The 21881-nt window shown below is 38.1% G+C and overlaps 1 protein-coding gene across 4 annotated transcripts; it reads right to left on the bottom strand.

The window, feature by feature from the left end:
• Positions 1 to 320: 320 nt before the first annotated feature.
• Positions 321 to 20681, bottom strand: TIAL1 (TIA1 cytotoxic granule associated RNA binding protein like 1). Of its 4 annotated transcripts, none has more exons than XM_082486266.1 (12): positions 20429 to 20681; positions 13599 to 13695; positions 10359 to 10508; positions 9992 to 10046; positions 9598 to 9685; positions 7621 to 7696; positions 4499 to 4607; positions 4107 to 4202; positions 3937 to 4021; positions 3519 to 3642; positions 2902 to 3041; positions 321 to 1937 (listed from the first exon to the last, which is right to left on the bottom strand). In XM_082486266.1, the coding sequence occupies exons 1-12, from the start codon at positions 20455 to 20457 to the stop codon at positions 1820 to 1822; spliced, it is 1167 nt and encodes a 388-aa protein (XP_082342392.1). In that variant the 5' UTR covers positions 20458 to 20681; the 3' UTR covers positions 321 to 1819. The 4 variants fall into 4 exon arrangements, with proteins under 4 accessions (XP_082342392.1, XP_082342393.1, XP_082342395.1 ...); XM_082486267.1 differs by having other exon boundaries at positions 10359 to 10457; XM_082486268.1 differs by lacking the exon at positions 321 to 1937 and adding an exon at positions 3299 to 3394 and having other exon boundaries at positions 3024 to 3041.
• Between the last annotated feature and the right edge of the window lie 1200 nt (positions 20682 to 21881).

Raw genomic sequence — 21881 nt, 5'->3', positions numbered from 1 at the left:
CATTAGGTGTAGTTATTTGCACAACCTGGCTGGGTTTAACAAAACTGCAAGTTTCCATTTCAAAACCTATTCTAACTTGCAACACCTGCATGGTTAAGAAACAGAAAAGATAAAATATGCAACTTCTCAGACACTCGTTCAGAACTATCATCTCTAAAATCAAACATTCTGTTTCTTTTAAAATGCAAGTTTGCTTCGCTGAACTATCACTGCAAATCCTACTTTTTTTTTTTTAATTGTGCCTGCCTCAGTGTATTTCAGGATACAGCTGAAACATTTGCACCCCCTAGCTGTCACAGGTAAGACACAGTACTTATATCTAACTTACATTCATTTTCAACTTCAAATTTATTGAGGCAGTTTATATCAATGTATCCATAAAATAATTCAGAAATAACCCAAGTATACCATTTAAACATCTTCATGATTTATCCATTTACACACTCAGTACACAAACAACCCAGCCTCTGTACAGGTTCATCACATGCAAACCACCCATAAAGACAAAAACTTTAATTAAAAATAAGTCACAACTCAGTGTACTGTTTCAACTGCATCTCCATTTACCAAATGGCACATTGAATATTCTCTAAAATAAGATGTTTTTAACAATCTTGTTAAAAAATTCTTGGGCAAAATATTTCTAGACTTAAAAAACATCAAGATTTTTCAAAACACTCAAGATACTATACAACTTATAATAACCTTGAAATAGGTTTACAAGGTTGTTAACCAAGGTATTTACATACCAAATAACGTAAAGCAAAAAATTCGTATTTCGAATGACAAAAAGGTGATGCATTAAAGATTTATGAAATTAAAATTAAGGCTCTTTGTTATAGTTCTTTATGTAACTTTACATAATAGCCAACTTTGGAAATGTCAGTCTTGCACATTCTTGTCAATCTACTGCATTTAAAGCAGTAGAGTATATTAAGTATTACTTTGAATAATTACATTGCTACTTCTATGTTTGAGCATGCTTTTGAAACACTGTAATTATGAAATATTTACAATTTGTAGCCTTCAAACTTTATGTAAAAGCACAAGTATGACTGTCTGATTTGAATACAAACAGCATACTTGTAAAAACGTTTTTACTTCTCAAAATTAAATGCAAATTACTACAGTCTAAGCAAACCAGCTCTGAAAAGTTTTCATGTGTGCCTGAAATGTGGACAGTAAAAGTTATGTGAAATTACTCAGACAGTACTGTTTTTCTTTTTAGACTGAGCTATTCTTTGTATCACACTGTTTTCTTTAAGCATGTAGAAAAATTAAATATTTTTTTAAAAAATTCTTCCAAGACCTACATATACTTTCTGAGCTATGCCCACAGGTTTCTTGAAAAATCAATACTGTCTAGCAGGTTGTAATGATTGGTCCACAGTTTATTTCAGGATGTGTGTTCAACTAAGAGCAACTTGCTGTTTTTCAACGTCATTTCTCTTAAAAAGCACAGTGATATAAAACACTGAAGACAGAACAAAAAAAATGGAATGGTAACCTAAAAATCAAATTCATTAGCCATTTCTCCTACTATATCAAAATTTGTAGTCAGAATTGTCTTTATTGACTTTATTTTCAATTTTTGTACACAAAGAAAAACATGTTCATATCCATCATGAACAAAAACTTAAAAAGGCAGAACTAGAAGACATTTGTGTCCTTCACCAAAGCAAAGCTGTGCTAAAGGTTCCAAACATTTCCATTTTTAAAATAAATATTTTCTTTTTTCATTGTCTACATTCCAGTCTTCAGAATGTCACTGGAAACTGCAGCCTATCATGAAATACACACTTTTAAACAGAGTCCCAGCTCACTGTGTTTGGTAGCTTGCCATACCATATCCAGCTTGGTTAGGTATTACAGGAGCACCTTGTCCCTGGGCTGGTTGAGCACCAAATCCACCCATCCAGGCAGCAGATGGAGATTGGCTTAAAAAGAAACAAGAGTGGTTAAAAAAAGGGGTGGGGGAAAAGAAAAAAAAAAAAAAAAAAAAAGAAAATACTCATGGCAAGCTAGTTAAGTTATTTACAAGACAACAGACTAAAGAAAAGAACGTAAAAACATCCTTCCTACACTACTATGAATACCAAAATAGAAAAATTTCTTCTTCTCTTTTAATAAGTAATTCAGGTTAAGTGCTACAACATGTGATTCTTGAAAATATCATAAGCTTTTCAAGAACAAAGGAAAAAAAAGCCCCACAAACTTTGGATACCAGTTGCATAGGGCAACCACCTCCAAAAGCATGTACATACGCAGGTGGCTGTAAGTCAACATTAGTGACGCAGAAATGCAAAAAATTCCCAACGCCTACTCTGGCAGAAATACCAGTGACAGGCTTATCAGGACTTAATACGTTTAACTGGCAGGAGATAATGAAGAACTACGTAAACAAGTTATTTCAGAAGAATTTTCAAACAAGAAGCTGTTGTGAAGACTGTAGTCTTCAAGAGATCAAGTATTAAAAGCCCACCCAAATTCTGAAACTGCACCAATTAAAGTGTCAGTCTGTAGTTTCTTCTCTCCAGGATTACAAACCCTGCAGGAAAGTCTCCATAGGCTGCCTGGCTCAGACTCTACAGTACTCAGTACCTCAAGTCAGAATCCAGAAAATTTTTAGATATCATACAAGACCCACCATCCAAAACCCTACCATAGAAGGTCTTCGTGCCTTCAGTCTCAAAGACGTCCATATACATAAAATGTGTGACCGATTACAAGTCAGAACAACTCACCCCATTATTTGGTCCATGGAAATCACTAAACATAAGCTTTAAACACATAGGAGTCCACCTAAGGCTTGGAACCTTGTACAATCCTTGAACCAAATGAGCCTGAAACTCAGATATAACATTCTTGGAATATTCTAAAATATTAAATACAATTACTTACTCTACTCCAAAACCCTGTTGATTCCATGCTTGGCCATACATTCCATATGATGGTACTTGCCACCCATTAGCCATATATTGCCCATACTGTTGTGGATTTCCATATACTTGGCTCCATTGCCCCCACTGACTGTAATCCACCTATGGAGAGAACAATTCATAGTACTTCAGGTTCTAGAGACAGATTGTGTTCCTTTTGTGCTGCTGAAGGTAAGATTTTTGGCTATATCAATCACAGGGCTAGAACAAGCACTAATGAGATCAGAAAAACAAGACATGACTGTGACTTAATTAGATCCTTGTACTGAAAAACTTATTTGTGTTTGAAATACCAAATAGTATTTAGCTGGATAGTCACCTAAGTCCACAGTTAGAGAACTAGCAAGAATCAGCATTACCTCAAAGTTTCTCCCTATCTTGAATCATATCCAGAAGACAGTAACAGATACTCCATCAAAATCACTAGCCCAATTTGATGAACAACTGGAACATAACTGAGACAGAACATGGAATTTCATAAGAACTCTACCACAAAATTTAGCTGCTATAATTGGGAAGGCATTACAGGTATATACACAATTGCTTTTGTAATACAATGAAAAGGTTAAGTGCAGTTACCTGTTGGAAGTTTTTAGTCATATCAGGGGATTCTTTACCCCAATAACATTTAACAACATGTCCTTCAATTGTGGTTCCATTAACTGAAACAATAGCATGTGCTGCACTCTCATGGGTTGAAAATCTAAAGAATGTAAAAACAAACTAACATTATGCTTTGTAGTACTTTCACCCGATTGTTAAAAAAACAGTAACTCCATACATACAGGAAATCCAGAGAAAAATACCTGCTTTCACAGATATTCATCTTCTCAGGTAAAAAGATTGGTGGGCACTTTTAAAAGTTCCAAATTTTTCTATGAACATACGGTGACAGCTTTTAATGCATCCACAGAACTTCAATCAAGTGATATTACAGAAAGATGAAATATATATATACTTGAACAAAATCACAGGTTTTATTTTTCTTTGTCCATACCTGACAAATGAGTAACCTTTTTCTGGAAACACCCTTATTTCCATAATCTGTCCAAATGGTGAAAAAGTCTGTCTCATAAGTTGATCTACAACATACAATGTTTTTGAATTAGTAACCATCTTGGTATCCAAAAAGTTTCAATAATAGAAAAGCAACAAAACAAATCATACCTGTTAGCCCAGAGGCAATTCCTCCGCAGTACACAGTACAGTTTTTTGGACTTGATTGATTTACTACATCTTCAAATCTCAATTGTTTTGTATTATCTACAAAGAGAGAAGTCTGTTTTTAAGCAGTAGGCTAACAGTAACCATAGAGTCTCAGATACTTACCTCGTGCACAAGTATGAATTATACGTTTAAAAAACATATTCAGTATTTTATGACAGACCAGTTGTGCCATCACTGCATTGATATATCAAAAAAACTATTCTTTAAGATCTGGAAGTCAAGCTAGGTATGTGATTAAATGACATGATTTTGGCAACAGCATGTTTTATTCCTCCAATGAACAGTGACGTGCAAGACAGCAAACACAACACAGCATCACATGAAGGTCTTACTTTCTTGTGTACTTTTGGGGGCTGGTGGTTTCCGTGTTGCCCAGTTAGTTCTGATCTGACGGCCTCCCAACCACTGGCCTCCCATATGTACAATAGCATTTTCTGCATCCTAAAGAGATTAAAATAAAGATTATAACACGTCCAAGATGTATATGCAGGTCTACTTCTAAGAAAGGCTTGGTTGTCAGTTAATTCTGTTGACAAAACCAGTAACAGTAGTAAAAAGTATATGAAATTCTGAACCACCACAGTAAGCAGTCAAAAAAGAAGTAACACCAAGCCAAGCAGAGAAGGCCCTCAAGTGATGTGGTAAAACCTTCCTCCCACCCTCATTTTCTACACACAGGTTAGAAGCCAACTACAATCATATGTACACTAGCTTTATACAACAAGAATCTGTACTAGAATATTTGAAGGCTGCCCAAAAAAGTACAAAGATCATACAGATACCAGAAACAATTACTGAAATAAAACTACTATAATTTTAATTATTTTTTAAAAATCAATTATTTTGCTAATTGACTATTAAAAACACAATAAACAAAGGTATATTTAATAGTAACAGATGAATAGCCAGGAAAGACTTTTTAGTCATCAAAATCCCTTGCTGAAAAATTTCTCAGATGCAACCCAAGTAACGTTTATACCATGCAGTACATGTTTGCAAAGGACACTGTATAATAAGATCTGAATGTGTTTTTTTCAGAATCTTAATATGCACTCAACATAATAGGCCAAGTTTAGGTAGAAAAATCCTAAGTTCCGGGAAAGCTGAGTGGTAGTTACTAAGAAACTGTAACGCTGAAATACAACTTGATTGAGCATGTAAGTTTCCTTTTATTTATTATTTGCACACCCCTGCCCCATCCCATCCTCTCTTCTGCCCTCTGGAGGCATGCAATATGTGTCTGAGCATAGATTGCTTTCTAAGTTCTCTAAATATTAAAGTCATTGTATGAACACACACAGAAGAGTCCATGGCCCTCGTGCCTTAACTTCTTATCTTAAGCGTAAATTAGAAGGCAGTCTTGAAGTTCACATGGTAAGCAGAAACATCTAGTAAGGAAGGGATAAGTTTGCAAACATTTGCAAGAAGCAATTTTTTCACCAATTGCTTTGAAAGAGAAGCAGAGCAAACAGTATGTACGTTTGAAATGCTTTTCCAAGGGCACAAAGCTAAAGAAAGAAAACGCCAAACAAAGGGACAAAGAGAACACATGGGTAAGTTAAATGTGAGCAGCTAGCATTGTCCTGCCTCACACTGAAGGCTTCCACCTATAACAAACTCAAATCACTCAGGACTCAAGTACCCTCACTCCCAAAACATAATGAGTAAGTTACAAACTGACTAGGAAAGGAAACTAGTTCTAATGAATCTTGCTGCCAGCCTTGAGGATCACAGCTATGACACAAATGGAATGGAACCCATGCCATAACTGTTCCAGTTCAATGCAGGAGTTGAATTTTCTCGTAACTGTGGTGTGCATTAAGACCTCAGGCTGGAGTACCTGGAGTCTGGGAATATATCCCACTTCCCCAAATCTAGCAGGACGACAACAAATTCTGAACAACAGGCCTTAAGCTACCAGGTCAGGATGGCCACGGCATAACCCGATAGGTGCAGTTGCTGTTTGAGTGAACAGCAATCAGGACACAAATTTTAGAAGTACTTTTTAGTATTACATTTAGAATTCACCCATTAATTTTGCAGAATGAATACAGATTTTAAATTGGAGTTTTTATGGCTCAGTCTTAAGAGAACCCAGTAACTTGTATTCCATATGGCTGTTATTCCCCCGACAGTCACAGAAACCAAACACAACCATATGATAAGGGAAGAGGGGTACAAGGAAATAAGACATCTATTCCTCTTGTCTAACTTCAGCTGCAACACAAAATAAACCAAATGTAAGTGGAAAATGACCCTAAGTCAAGGCATTTAATTGTAATATCTTAGGGCATTTCCAAATCTGAAGAAAAGAAACTCCAACTTTTTCTTCTGATTAAGATTCAGCTCCAGATAACTGTCACAGAAGATAGAGTCTTGACATGTAGGACTTCTGACCACACAAATAGGCGTGTACATCCAAAAACCTTAACTGTGCATCTTTTTCATATGCAAAATATTTAAGGAAACTGTTTACACAGTTTCCCCATGTTGTCCAAAAAGTACCTCTAAACACATACAACTCAATTTTCCAATTTTCACAAATTTCTTATGCTGTCAAACATTTAACTTCCAAATTACCAAGAATTATTTGTTAAGTCAATTGCATAGCTACAAATGGTAAGGCACAGCATTACTTTTTATCTGATTTTTATCAGTACTATAGTGATTAAATTCTACAAATAACATTTTTAATACCTGTATCAGAAAGGGATACTAGTCACTTGTTGGAGCATTTTTTCCTAAGATAACATTATTCATTAGGTAACACCACCCAACACAAAACCAAGAACAACCTTCAGTTTTACAACAGGCATAAGCAAAGTGCTTTAGAAGTTCAGAATCAACTCTTAGCCACCAATTAATCGCTCAGTACAAAGAACCATCCTAGATTTCAAAATGTTCTTACAGCTCAAGCAAAGGACCAGCCAAGAGCTTTACTGAGATGCAGAGCTCAAGGAAATAAATCCAGCCATAATGAGCGTATGACAAGCTTGGTTGCATTAGGTCCCACATGAACCCTGCCACATAGCCTGGTGCTATGCTCCTTAGGACTGCAGGCTCCAGGACATCATTTTGCAGGGGCTCCTACCTTAACACAGGGAACCACAGTGGACCTGGGGTGGTGTATCAGCTAAGAGACCCAAAGCACTACTGGTGGGACTGGGCGCCCAACTCGGTGGCTCCACAGACCAAGCGGAACTACCCTAACACACCCAAATAAGCTTTCTATGTTCAGGAATCGTCTTTCGCAACGTTCTCCAGTCTATTTTCCCACTTGAATTGTTTCAACCCTTAACTATAAATAACAGGAGGTTTTGACTAAAAGTAAATCTGTCCTGTACAAGCAGATTTATTTCCCTTGGGAAAGTCTGATACATAGTGAATACATAAAGAGGCAAAACTAGAAGTGGAAAACAGGCAATTATTTTAAGTCTACACTGTGATTACTCACCAGTTTGTTATAAAAAGATACAAAACCATAGCCTTTTGACTTTCCAGTTGCCATATCTTTAACTACCCGTGCATCCCTGTGAAAAGAAGCACAGCTATATGAGGGTAATATTAATAACCTGCAAAATAAAAACTAAAAGGAACCACACACACTGTATTGTGAGCATAATTTTTTCTTATAAATTCAGTTAGCCCTAAAACTACAGTCATTCCTGAACTCTCCCTATTGCTTCTTTACCTGTTAGAAAAAAGCAGTAGGACAAAAAAAAATAACATGTAATAAACATGCAACCTATCCACATAACCTATACTGGCTAAAACTAGAATGTTCAAATTTGAAGTATAAGAGAAACAAAGTTTCCTTTTCTAATAGTCTATTGGCTAGGGTCCTCTAAGGTTTACTGTTCTATAAATTACTGTAACAATTCTATCTAATTTACCATGCATTTTCTAAATAGTTAAATGTCTTCTGCCTAGTGATACAAAATATATGAAATATTAAAAAATCGAAAAAGAGGAAAAAATAGGAATTAAAAGGCATACATGGCCTGTTAACAGATTTCTTTATTTTTCTTGGTCAATTCTCTACCATCATTTTGGAGTTTGGGTAGCTGTAAATTTTGAAAAATTGACATTTTCAGAAATTTAAGAAAGGAGAATAAAACTAACAACAATGCTAAGCACACCAGTACGAAAACAACAAATTTACACAGAAATTTTAGTGAGTAAGTTAAAATGATTGGAAATATAGAACTGCACTGAATATAGAATGTTAAAATGTAAATACTAAAATATGTATATATAAATAATGTATAATAAGAATAAATAGAAATGAGAAAAAATCTACAACTGAGTTCCAGTGTGCACAGTTCCTTGCAGTTAGCCTTCAAGATCCTGTCCATTCTTATGAGCAATTCTGCAAAATAACCAGAATGCTATTACTTTTAATTGTGACTTGGACTTTAGAAAAACTGCAGGTCTCAGGTATAAATATAGATTGAGAAACAGAAACCTGAATTATTCTCTTTAAATTGATTTTTAAAACAGTACTACTTACCACATAAAGAGACAAAAAGCAAAGTAAACAAAATAGCAGAGGTAAGAAATAAGATTTATGATTCATTTAAAAATATGCGTACAGAACAAGAGAAAAATAAGAATTTTGTTCTTAGAAATATATTCCTGTAAAGTAGTACAAGAACGTTCATACTCAACTTTGAAAGTTTTTTTATAAACTGATATAATATTAACAGACTTTTTTTGTAGCAGTAATCTTAAGGACATACATAATTTAGCACTCACAAGGATTCTTGTAACATTAAATATGTTCAATTAAAACATCAGGTGATTTAGCAACACCTGAATTATCTATGAGAAATTTAAGAAACATTCTCTTAACTGGTAGAAATGTGCACATATCGTAAATCCACCACTCTTTCATTTAAATATTATAATCTTAATTCATCCCCTGTTATCCAAAAAATTAGATTTCATTCTCATAAATATTAGCTTCTTTCAAATGTTCATAAGTTATTCAACCAGCTGCTTCATAAAATTATATTCCAATTGCCCAGTTTTCTATACTGCCTATGAAACACACTATGAATGCATACAAAATACACAGGGGATGCCACATATACCAGTTGTCAAGTCACTACTCTGTACACATTCTGAACAACAAAAGTCACACTTAGGAACAGTAATTAAATTTTAATAAAAAGTTGAAGGACATTAGCATATAAATTAGGTTAAAAGCACATTGCTTTCAGCAAAACCAGAACACAATTACATTACTGTATTTACAATCATGATATAGATACTGAGATGAAACAATAACCGCTCTTTACCACCCACCCAACGTAAGGAAATTAACATCAGAAAAATTATCTAAAAAGATAATCAGTAACATTTCAACTCAAACAAATTATCACTGTCATATTTTCTAACTGATATTGGAAATGTTTATTATGATACTTACGATATTTTACCAAAAGGAGCAAATGCTGACTTGATGTCTTCTGTTGTTATTTCTGGACTTAAATCCCCAACGAACACATGGAAGTGATCTGAAAATAAACAATTTACTAATCAAATATTTAACTGCTATCTAAAATTTCAAGGCCTGAGAAAGTGATGCTCTGCACACAGCACTGGGAACCAGGAACGCCCAGGATTCCATTTGATGAGCAGCAGCAATTTAATCTGTCCACTCCAGTTTCCCCAGTTGTAAAGCAGAAACAGAAGAATTAGTTTGCAAAATTCTATTAAACACAAGATGGGAGGGAGAAAAGTTTAAATGCATTTATGACAAATTATTACCACATTGTGAAGTATTTGTGTAGGAGTGATAACTGTGGCATTGCTTTACTTACTGGATGTATCTTTTTTCTGGCTACTTGGTGTTGTTGCCCAGTTTACTTTGACCTCCTGAAAATAAGTATAAGATTTAGTATAAATTCACAAAATTCTCACATTTTATAATTTCATTCAAGGGTGCGTTACAACTGTCAATGTTTACAAATCATCATTCAATGTAAAACACTGTCATAATTAGAACATCACAAACGGTATGTTTCCTAAACAAGACTTACTTTCTTAAAACACTGTTTTAAAAATATTATTCTAACAATATTTAACCCTGGTAAACATCTTCAACAAAATGAATGCCCTGCAGTTGTTAATATTTTTTTACACAAGCCTATATTCCTTAAATCTAAGATTACAGTGTAAGCAACTTACCTTTCCCAAAATTTTTCTCCCATTCATAGCAGCTAATGCAGCAGCTGCATCTCTGTGTTCATAAAATTCCACAAAGCAATAAGGGTCATTGCTTGTATGCTGCAAAACAGAAAATCCAACAGAAGAGTTGACCCTTCTGCTATCGGGTTGCTGAGAAGAAAATCCAGGAAAATATATTACTTATAGCTAGAAACTTTAAGAATTATTTGCATTAGATTTATGAAATAGCCTTTGACATTACACTTAAATGCAAGAATTAAGATGGACTTTTTATTAAAGGTCTAGCAACTTCTGAAGTATAGTTTACTTCACGTGACGGCTCAGTACTTTAAGTTTACTAAAATAAAAATAATTCAACTACCAGAAAAGTGATCTGCAGACTGGATGGAAGGGCAGAAAAAAGGGGAAGAATGGAAAGAAGAACAAAAACGGTCTTCTGCCTCATATATATACTCAAAGCTTGAAAGCTCTGTTCCCCAGATACATTTTCACCAATTTTCTCTCTCCTCCTACTTAGGAAGTCTTTTATTTGTCTGAAAATGACTAGCAGACAGGAACCTAGAAGCTGCACATTCTCAGTCTTGAGTGAAAAAAAATGTTATACCCAGCAACTGGGAAATATCCCTTTAAAATGACTCAAAATAATTTGACTGATGGAAAAAGGTATTAATCAATTGCTTATTACTTTGTTAAATCATGGCTGTTTTAGTAGGATGGCCTATTGAATCACCTTTAAAAACACTAATTGACAAACAAAGCTCACTGAAGTATTAAACATACCAGAGTATTAAGTGCAAAGAAAGTAAAAGTTTTCTGAAAAGTTGATCGAGTTGGAACAATGATTAGAATGCCAACTTTAACATTGATTTAATCTGCCTAAAAGATGCAATGAGTACAGAAACTAGAGCCTTACACCAAAATATCCACATAAACTACTCTGCATGTACATGGACCAAAAGATGATAAACACTAATATTAAACTAAACAGGGAAGGGTCTAAGCACGTAAAGAAACTGCTTTAGCATCAGTATTCCTGCATATCAACCTCCCCCAGTGTCTGAAAGAGCACAGCTCTAACACAAGTTAAGAGTAGGCTTTTACCAGTTTTACTATTTAACTTCTGAAAACGCATACACTCCTGTATGGACAAAGAAATTCTAATTCTGCCCCATAAAACTGGATTGTACATCTTCAAACACACTTTTGTCTACACCTGAACAAGGGAAGCTATTAAGGTCTAATAGCTGAACTGATCACAAGGCCTTCATATACCTAAAATGATCAAGTAGTCTGAAATTATCCTTCTAAACACTGTCAGTACTAGCTGTCACTAATGAATGCAAAATGAACAGACGAGAGAAGATATACCTGAGATCATAAAAAGAGTTTAAGTCACAACAGCCATGACGTCCTCTAAAAAGCACATTCACCCCAGATGCCCCAAAACAGAACAGTAAGCTTGAATTCACCCCTCTCCCCATACTGCTTTCCTGCTGCAATGAAAACAAGATTTGGAAAACCCATTTAAGGCTTTAGCAGATTTAGTGCATTGATGCTTCAACTGAAGTACGCTTTTGGATTGTGGGGAGGTCTTCCTGAGCACTAAGAACTTGTCTGAACATAAGAAGAGCCTCTCAATGGACAGGTAAGAACCACTTAAACCTAACTCAGTGCCCATGAAAAGTTTACAACACACCGATTAGAAGGATGGACAGTATGGACAGGTACTTTGACAGTTAAAAGCACTGTAGCTGCAGGCCAGCTCCAGTCTAGAATCCAACCTGCACTTGCTGACTGCTTGGTGACAGGTGCTAAGGTCAGCCCAGTGCGTTCACCTCCCTATGACTGAATATAGCTGCAAGTAGCTTTTTGTTTATCTACTTATTTCATAAAGACGTCTCTCTTGCTATTCCTATGGTTATGTAAAACCTTAAAACCACAAAGCCTAAATAAAGGTAAAATGAGTGCTGGAATTTCTCATCTGGTTCTCAAGAAATCGAACTGATGCTAACATCTCTCGATCAGCCACAGGTTGGAGCAGCAGTACTTTATTTCTGAAGAGCGCATGACAATCAAAACTGTTCCTTCAGAGTAAAACTAACAACTGTGCTCTGTTATCCTTCTGTTTGGTTATCTTCCTCCAATGAACTTACAGAAAACGTAGCAGAGCTCTAATCTTCACTAAGAAGTGCCACATGGGAAGTTAGTAGTTAAAACAAAGATGAGAGTGATTAAACAAGCATCAGGTGGAGAAAAAGCAGCTGAAACCCAAAATAGCAGTGTGTCACATTGAAAGAAAAAGACGACCACAGAGGAATGCTAGTAGTGTTCCTAAAGAAGTTTGGTCTTAAGACTTGCCTTCTAATACTTTCATTAACCATCCTGACAAAAAAAATAACATGAGTGTACTCAGGAAATCTCTAATTACAAGTTAGTACAAAGCATAAGTAGTAGTAAAAAGTAGGAAGAGCATACAGAAAACCAAAGTTGAAGGAGCAAAGTTTAAACCTACCAAAAGTTCTGATTAGTCCCTGCCTGCTCGAAGTTTATCAGTTATAAATGCAGAAGGAAGGAAAAATATCAGGGAGCAAGAAGTTGCCAAAGATGCGTCAACAAGATCACAGAAATGCCGACTAACCCTAAACGTACCGGAGTATTTACAATGGAGAGAAGGAAGTATTAATACTTACCAACACTTTGTACAAAAGACCTTATCTGGAATACTATGGAAATTTTGCCACTTTGTTTCAAGAAAAAAAATTAATTTAAGAACAGACAGGTACAGACAAGAGCTATTCACACTGCAACAGAAGAGGCTCAGGAAGAGCAAAAGTTATTTTGAAGGATTTTTTACGTTTCATACAGTGAAGAAGCATTTATTTGAGATGGAAAAGAATTATTGAGGCTCACGTTCAAATAAAATGAAAAACACACAAAATAGCCACGAATAACACTTGAAACAATAAGGTTCATCAGAAAAACGTGGTTCTCAAAAGAGAGAGTAACAATCTTTCAAGAAAAGTGGAATCTCATCATCAGCTGGTGAAAAGGCAAAAGCACAGGACTGTACACAACAACAGGTCTCTTCCACAAAAAGTTATCCCTGAAGCCAAACACAGTCAACATAAAAAAACCCCACTAGCAGTAATGTCAAAAGAAGCCCCCAACTCCATTTATTTTGCTCAACTTTATCCTAAGTTACATTATATTTGCTATCCCCCTGGATGTAGAAGGCCTTACCTCTGTTATCATTTTACAGCTTTTGCATGGTCCAATCTGGCTGAATAACTGAAGTATAAGAACTTCAGTCACGTCTCTGGAGAGGTTTCCTACATAGCTACACAAGGAAACAAAAAAACAACATTTTAACCAGAAATTTTCATCTTTTCAAATATTATTACAAATTTCAAATCTTAAATTACTAAGAAATGTCTCCCTTTAAATGTCCCAGGTATCTTAAAGACAGTATTGACAAATTATTTCATGATATAGTTTTAATGCGGTATTCATGTGGTTTCTAAACTATAAAGTCAGCAACACAACTGAGAACATGAAGCTTGATTCAGACAGAATACTGGACAATAGTATCTAGTGCCAATCATTTCTTTGGCAGAGAAGTGTCAAAAGCAGGAGGAAGATGACTCAAGAACATTGGGCAGAATAAGCAACCAACCTGGCAAGGATGTTTTAAGGTTCCCTTTCCACTGAGCATCTAATCAAGACTACTTCTGAATTTGGGTACAAACCCACATCTAACTCCTATTAGTTCAGTAGTACCTATCAGACAGGAATTATGCTGCCTTGCAAGTGACCAACTCAATTTTTCTGTTTTCCTGAACATTTGGAAAACCAGCCCACTCACCCATATGCATGCAATTTATGCAGCATTATGCCGTAGGAATGCTCCACACAGCATCTATGTCAACAGCTACCACCTCTGTAAAACTCCCCAGAATTCTGGCAGTGTTATTTTAACATCACCCATACTTCCTGATTTTTTTTAATTTATAAAACTGTAGAAATAATTCCAAGTTTTCAATACCTATCAAGTTCAGATAGAGTCCTAGACATACCCAGAAATCCAATAACAGTTTTAGAACTACTTCTAGATACTCTGCTAGATAATCTACATTTTAAACTCACAAAAAGTCAAACCAGGTCACAGAGATGGATGAGAGTCATGCATGCAAAACTGAATTATTAAAAAAAAAGTGACTAATTTGCAATCAAATTGTAAACAAAGTGATGAATTAAAAGAAAGGCTTGTCACAGCAACAGAACTCATCAGCACAGTGACATCCACTATCTTTACAAGCATGCCTGTCAAGACAAAGTATTCAAATGCAACCACAAATGCAGCAGAACTTTTGTGATTTAGCTGTTGAAATAATATACATTTTATTCATTTTACTATGATCTATTATAGAATGGCATAATACAGTAAACTAAAGTCAGTCTGAGCTGCTAATAGACTTCAACAAACATACACGTGAACCAGCATTTCTTAGTCTATGCATAAGCCAAATTCTTCTGTGTACAGCAATTTAAGTGCACACTTCTTTTGACTAACAGGCATCCCTTTAAAAATTTTGAAAAGCAATTTCTGTGTTTGACAACTGGAGTTTCATCTAGCATCAGCAAAATTAAAATGGACACTATTTGTTTTCAAATTGTTTCTGTGAACACAGAATGGTATCAACAGATTTTTGTTTGCTATTCTTTCAACAACTATGAAACAGTTCTGCACTTTCTCAGTTGGGACTTAAATGCTACACATGATCCAGATTCGGTTTCTTACACATCACATCACCTGAACATAAAAACATCCATTAAAAACTTTCATGTACTCATTACTTTCTTACTAAATACAAATGAATTAATAGAAGTCATTAATAGAAGATATATTTGCAGCCTGTATTGTTATGAAGCATTTCAGTCAAGAAGTTAAAAACTGCAGAATTCTCTAAGAACCATTACAGGACAAATTTCCCATCTCATTGGCTTTTCAGTTTTCTATTTTGAAAACTTAGCAGTTAAACATTTATCCACACCTTCTTTCTGAAACCTTAACTAAATTTCTGTTAATCATTCACCAGGATTAAGTTGTAGATCACTAGTAGTTTTAAATGGAAATATTAACCTTTGCAAATACTACTAAAATCAGATGAAAAATATAATTACCAATAGGAATTCCCACATAAAGCATCAGTACTGCTGTGGACTTATTACTAGTACTTGTTCCTTTGCATGTTGTAAAACAGTATTAGTTAACACCATGCCTTAACAGCATACTGATACAAGCACCTGTATGATAGCACTGTCATAAAATTAAATGCAGTGAAGTCCTACTAACATTATTTCTACTGCAAAATCAGATACAGTAAGGAGTATATAGCAAACTATAGCAAAACAAAATCTCAGCCACTTCTGCATAATACTAATATGTACTTTGGAAACACAAGAACTCTGAAAAGCAATCTGAAGAATTCCTCTTGGTCTGACAAAAAAAGCCAGGAAAAGCCATTCCTTCAAAATCTATTCAATTAAGGTAAGATAAATTACACTAACTGCTAGAAGAGATACTAGGCGGTTTTCCAATACCACTATGACTTCATCAAGACAGTTGTGCGTGAGAATGTTGCATCATAAACTTTAGCTATGAAACAGCCTCTTCATAAAAATCAGCAGTGTAATTCTGGACTACCTGATGGCTAGATTCAAATGGGACATAACATCCTAATGGTCCATTAATTCTCTAAATGTACACGACAAATACTGCCTTGATGTTTAGTATTACAATAGTCGGAAGGCATTAATACCTGTCACAAATTGCTAACACTGAAGCTTGAGTAATACACAGACTGAGAACAGAATTGTAGAATTGTCTGGGTTGGAGGGAACCTTCACAATAAATGGTTCATGTAACAAGGACAACACCCACAGAGACCCAAGTCTCTTGAACTGCACATAAAATATGGGAATACAAACATCTACGAATTTGAAACAACACACTGAAAAATAAGACTTGATGGTTACTTTCATGTCCTTAAGTAAAGTAGGTTGCAGTAACATTACCTCCTTCCTTACAGTTAAAGATGACTTAAAAAAAAATAAAAATACAAGCAAACATCTTCAGTGTACGATGTTTGAATACTACATAGCTAAGGAAAGAAATACATTCAACACATTAGGAACAGAAACCTTACCTTTCTGGAAACACAAACCTTCCTCAGCTGATGCTAATCACCTGCCATGCATCACCAGCCTATTGGTGCACCCAGTTTTCCCCTTTCTAGCTCAATTTATACATGATATAACATAATATAGTATTTTCTACTCTACTTTATGAAATCAAAATAAGCAAAACCACACCTAAAGAAAATATATGGCTTTTAACATCCTATTGCATTGTATTTCAATCATTTTGTTTTGTTACATTCAAGGATATATTATTCAAACTTCTTCAAAATTATAAAACCCAACAGAGAAGCACCACTTACTATGCTCTTACAGGCTGTTGTCTTGGTTAATGTGACAGGGCAGCAAAAGTTGTAGCTTTTTGCATACAGGCAACAGTGTTTGTTCCCTTCTGCAAGTTTGAAGCACTTAAATACCCACTAATAAGCACATACAAAAAAAAAAAAAACAAACTAAACCATATATCTATCTATATCTCCTGATATAAATTTCCATATATTACACTTTTTAATGCTGCTGATAACAGAAAGAATAAGAAATTGTATATGAAATTCAGAGATCTTGTAAAATTATTGAAAGAATAAATGCAGCACATATCAGCAAATAAGGAGTTTTAGAATTAAACTCTTTATCTTGAACCTGTTTGTGAAGGTAAACAGGTTTTCACGGTATCCTAGACAGGTAAGGAAAAAGGGACATTTACAGCCGCTAGTTTTAGGTCCACAAAACTCCCGTATGTACTACTTGGAAGAAAGATACTAAATATGTTTTCACACTCACACAGACAACCATGCAAGAAATAGCAGATTCCATATTTAAATGAAGAAAGTATGATAAGCAATAAGGTAACTGATGTGGTGAAAAGCCCATAGAAATTCTAGTAGCATCTCTGCCTAGTGCTAGTGAGCTACTAGAAATAAAATAATACCAAGAAAAATCCACTCTATAGACTCCACTAGCACACAATATTCCTCTACAAGAGAACTGAACTGAAAGGAAGTATAATAGAAGCGAATCCAGCTCCCAGTTCACAGCTGAAGTCTTACTTCTGCACCCCATCCAATTTCCACAACACTTCGAATACACCATGGCAAGGCTAACGCTGTAAAAACTTGTGGGTATTCACTGACTGCTCATGAAGTTTTCTCTAAAACCATTACTATGAAGAACATACAAGTTTTGAACTTTTCTTCCAGTTATCAGTGACAGCCAATAACATTAGCAATGCATTAAGTTTCTGATAGCTTAGTTTCCCCTTTAAAGTAGAAAAAGGACTTTGATACAGCTTGCGATGAAAGGAGATCTGACAGTAGTCTCAGAAAACAGAGCTTTCAAGTGTTCTATATAAAAAAAAAAATGGAAGCCCACAGCTCATTTTAGGACCAGCTGAAAAATTACACACTGTAAATTTTCTACATCACATCTGAATTGAGGGGTGTGACAAAAAGGCCCCCCTTTCTCAAGTTATCTTCAAATGGTTTAGAGCAGTAAGCAAAACTTTTTGGCAGAAGATATTGAACATTGCTCTCCACATTTCTATAAAGGCCTACCAGTTATGAAATGTGAGAAATAAAAATGCAAATGGTGTCTGTTTTCTATATTAAGCCTCAGAAAATATTTTGAATTCTTAAGAGGTTCATGACTGACCTATCATGACTGAAAACAACATAACAGACCTGTAAGTACTGCAAATAGAAACAATTATTATTCCCGAGATATTTAAGATGGGCATAAATGTTAGGTGAGCAGTGGTTTTTCTTCTTATAATTAAAAAAAAATGTAGGTAAGTGTTAAAAAAGAAAACTGCTTCCTAACCTACAGGTTTGGTTTTCCCTTCCTGAAGGAATAAATGAAATACCAAAGACATTCATAAAGTATCACTTAAACTATCAACCGAGTGCTTATGCACGTGGTCAAATAGCTACAGAAACATTTGTTCTTCACCAAGAGTCCCAGTCCCCCCGCCCTACGTAAAAACAAACACACACACACACACACACACACGGAGTTCAACTTACAGTACTATTACTTGTTCTTGGGGGCCAGAGAGTTTTATTTATATGAGAGATAACAACTGCCAAACATGAAAAGTATTACCTGGGATAATAATCTTTAAGACACAACTTGCAATTCTGAATTTAGAGATAAAGTAGGGACAAGAAGGAGATCTAAGAAATGCTACAGCAGAATTTTTGTATTCTATGAAAAAAGCCCTCAAATAATTACAGAAAAGTAACTCTACATGACTGTGGTTACTACAAAACTACTAGGAAATGAATGTATACACTGTTTATTAGTTTGACAAATTAAACAGTCACATGTGTGCAATTAAAACATCTTTGGCAGCTGTAAAGATGCTATTTCAGATATCTTAGTACAAATGTAATTTTTTCCTTGTCAGTGACTATGGGCTAAGTCAGGTCATCAATGGATGCGTTACTAAGAACCACCCACTTGCTAGAAGTAAAAGAATATTTTAAAACTTATTCTAGATATAGTACTTATCTAAAAAATGAGGAGCCAATTAAGGAAGAGAGGAACCTTGAAAATAAAACTGAGTAAAACGCTGTGCAACTTTGCCCTTTTCCCTCCTCTCACACTCTGAAACTGCATCCACTATCAGGGTCAAGCAAACTCAGGCCATTTGGGTAGTCAACACAAAAAGCATTTAAGATATGCTTATTTAAACCGTGCATCTCAGGGAGCAAGGACTAAGTAAGTACTTATACTACACCATAAACAAGTTCAAAGAACTTTTGCAGACATAAGAAGGAGAAAAAAGACAAACCGCCTGAAAAACCTCAAATGCCAAGTCATCATTTTGGTAGTAGTGGAAACAAAATTCAGAGATATTTTACCCTGTTTCAGTAGTTTCTTTGAAGTGGCCTTCAATCCAAGTTATCTTTGAAAGCCTTTCTGAAGGCTACTGTCCCAAAAACTAGATAAAGATTTCATTTGTACTGTCTTGAGCTGTGTTTCTCAGATGGACAGCCCGAACACTGAACTGTTCACGCAGCACATAACACCACCCTTTGGCAACTGGAAACTGAGAATCTATGGGCTAGTTAAAATAATCAACAGCAGAATTATATGCTCTCAAGTGCCTAACCACACATACTAGCCCCCCTCGTATAAGACAACAGGACAAAGAAAACTCATCACAACCATACCTGCAGAGTCAAAAAGAACTCAACAGCAAGCAAAAAAAAAGCTCAAATTTATATTTTTAAACAGAAAACAGATGACAGCCACCAACTGATTAAACACTGCCTAGAGAGACATGGCCAACACACAGTTATTTCATTTGCCCGGGCCCAAGGGACTGTTACCGAACCGCACTGTGAAACACCGGAGGGAGAAGCACTTTCCCCCCCCTGCCCGCCACCCGGCCCGGTTTGGCGGCGCTCCCCATCCCACCCACCACAGGGACAACACAAAGAACTTTCCTAACGCCGGGACGGACGGCCCGACCCCGGGGACAGCCTTATGCCCCCCCCAGATACAGACCTACCGAAATCCCTTCACCGCCACGGCGGCAGCTCCGTCCCGCCCGCCCCCCGCCCCGACCCGCATCGGTGCAAGACAAGCCTGTGCCCCCCCCGCCTCCGCTGCTGCACTCTCCCGGGCCGCCTTCCGCTCCTCGGCCTCCCCCCTGGCCCGGACCCCGCTCCTCAGCTCCCCTTCACACCCTCCGCTCCGCTCCCGCCCGCCCCCGCCGCGGCCCGGCCACGCACGTCTCCGGGAGCGCATCCCGCTCCCCGCCTCGCCCCGGCCCTCTCCGCCCCGGCCCCGCTGGGCCTCACTCCCCACCCCCGGAGTTCCCCACCCCAACCAAGGCCCCGCGGTTCCCCCGCCGTCCCTTCCTCACTCACAGGGTCCTGGGCTGCCCGTCGTCTTCCATAATGGTGGGCGAGCGCCGCTCTCAGCTGCACCCGCGGGCAGCGCCGGAGGGGGGCTCCGCCGCGCAGGGAGGCGAAGGGAAGGTGAGGGTGAGGGCCCCGGCTCCCCCCGCTCCGTCTCGCCCCCTCGCCAGGTCCCGACACCGCAGCCCGAAACAGGAGAGGGAAGAAGCACCACAAAATGGCCGCCGCCACCAGACACTCAGGAAGCCGCGCTCTGCGCAGCCGCGCCTCGCCGGCCCAGCTCCCTCTCGGACCGGATTCTCCTTCCCGCTCCCCGCCGCCGCGCCGCGGAGCTCGCCGGGGATCGTAGGCGCTGACGGGGAGAGCGCGGCGGGACGGCGAGCGGGGCCCGCCGGCCTTCTGGGCGCTGTAGTCCTCCGGCCGCGCACCGCGCCGCGGGCCCGGGGGAGGCAAAGGCCCGGAAAGAACTACCGGCCCCGGCATGCCGGGCGGCAGCGGGGCGGCGGGCGGGACGGGCGGCGCGTCGGCCCGCCTCCCTCCCCGCCGCGGGGGGCGAGCTCGGGCGGCGCCCATTGGCCGCCAGCAGCCCGGGAAGATTCGCTTGTCGGACCCGGGGCCGAGCGCGGCAGGGCCGGCTGAGGCTCCGGCCTCGGCCCGGCCCCCGCGGGGTGCCGCCAGTCCCGGCCATGGGGCGCTCCCCTGGGAGTACCTGCTGGGGAAAGCCCGTGGTGAACCACAGGCCCCCGGCGGTTTCTGTGCGGGGCGGGGGAGGACGACACTGACGCAGAAGTAGTGTGTGTGTAAATGACAAATAAAGCCACCTGATACACCTCAGGGAGCTCATCCTGTAAATATATACTGGATTGCCATCTACTTGCTTGAGAGGAGGCTGATTTACACTGTCATATGTTACTGCGTGTGGCATTCACAAGCCAGGATCATGACTGGTGAGGCCCCACCTCGAGTACTGTGTTCAGTTTTGGTCCCCTCGCTACAAGAAAGACGTTGAGGTGCTGGAGTGTGTCCAGAGAAGGGCAACAGAGCTGATGAGGGCTCTGGACCACAAGTCTTTATGAGGAGTGGCTGAGGGAACTGGGGTCGTTCAGCCTGGAGAAAAGGAGGCTGAGGGGAGACCTTATCACTCTTTACAACTACCTGAAAGGAGGTTGTAACGAGGGGGGATCGGTCTCTTCTCCCAAGTAACAGGCGACAGGACAAGAGGATATGGCCTCAAGTTGCACCAGCAGAAATTTAGGCTGGATATTAAGAAAAATTTCTTCACTGAAAGGGTTATCAAGCATTGGAACAGGCTGCCCAGGGCAGTGGTGGAGTCGCCATCCCTGGAGGTATTTAAAAGACAGGTAGATGTGGTGCTGAGGGATGTGGTTTAGTGGTGGTTTTGGTAGTGTTAGGTTGATAGTAGGACTTGATGATCTTTAAGGTCCCTTCCAACCTAGACAAT

The sequence above is a fragment of the Vanellus vanellus genome (genome assembly GCF_965231255.1).
Source record: "Vanellus vanellus genome assembly, chromosome: 7".
NCBI lineage: Eukaryota > Metazoa > Chordata > Aves > Charadriiformes > Charadriidae > Vanellus > Vanellus vanellus.
The sequence above is the reverse complement of the archived record's forward strand: the minus strand, read 5'-3'. Positions and strand labels throughout refer to the sequence as shown.

What these genes read in the sequence shown, in the direction of transcription:
- TIAL1 (XM_082486266.1), bottom strand. Translation starts at nt 20,457, where the DNA reads ATGGAAGACGACGGGCAGCCCAGGACCCT. An exon ending in CCCCAAAAGTACACAAGAAA is followed by an intron (nt 4,203 to 4,498) that starts GTAAGACCTTCA and finishes CTCTCTTTGTAG; the next exon opens with ATAATACAAAACAATTGAGA. An exon ending in CAACAGGGTTTTGGAGTAGA is followed by an intron (nt 1,938 to 2,901) that starts GTAAGTAATTGT and finishes TTTCTTTTTAAG; the next exon opens with CCAATCTCCATCTGCTGCCT.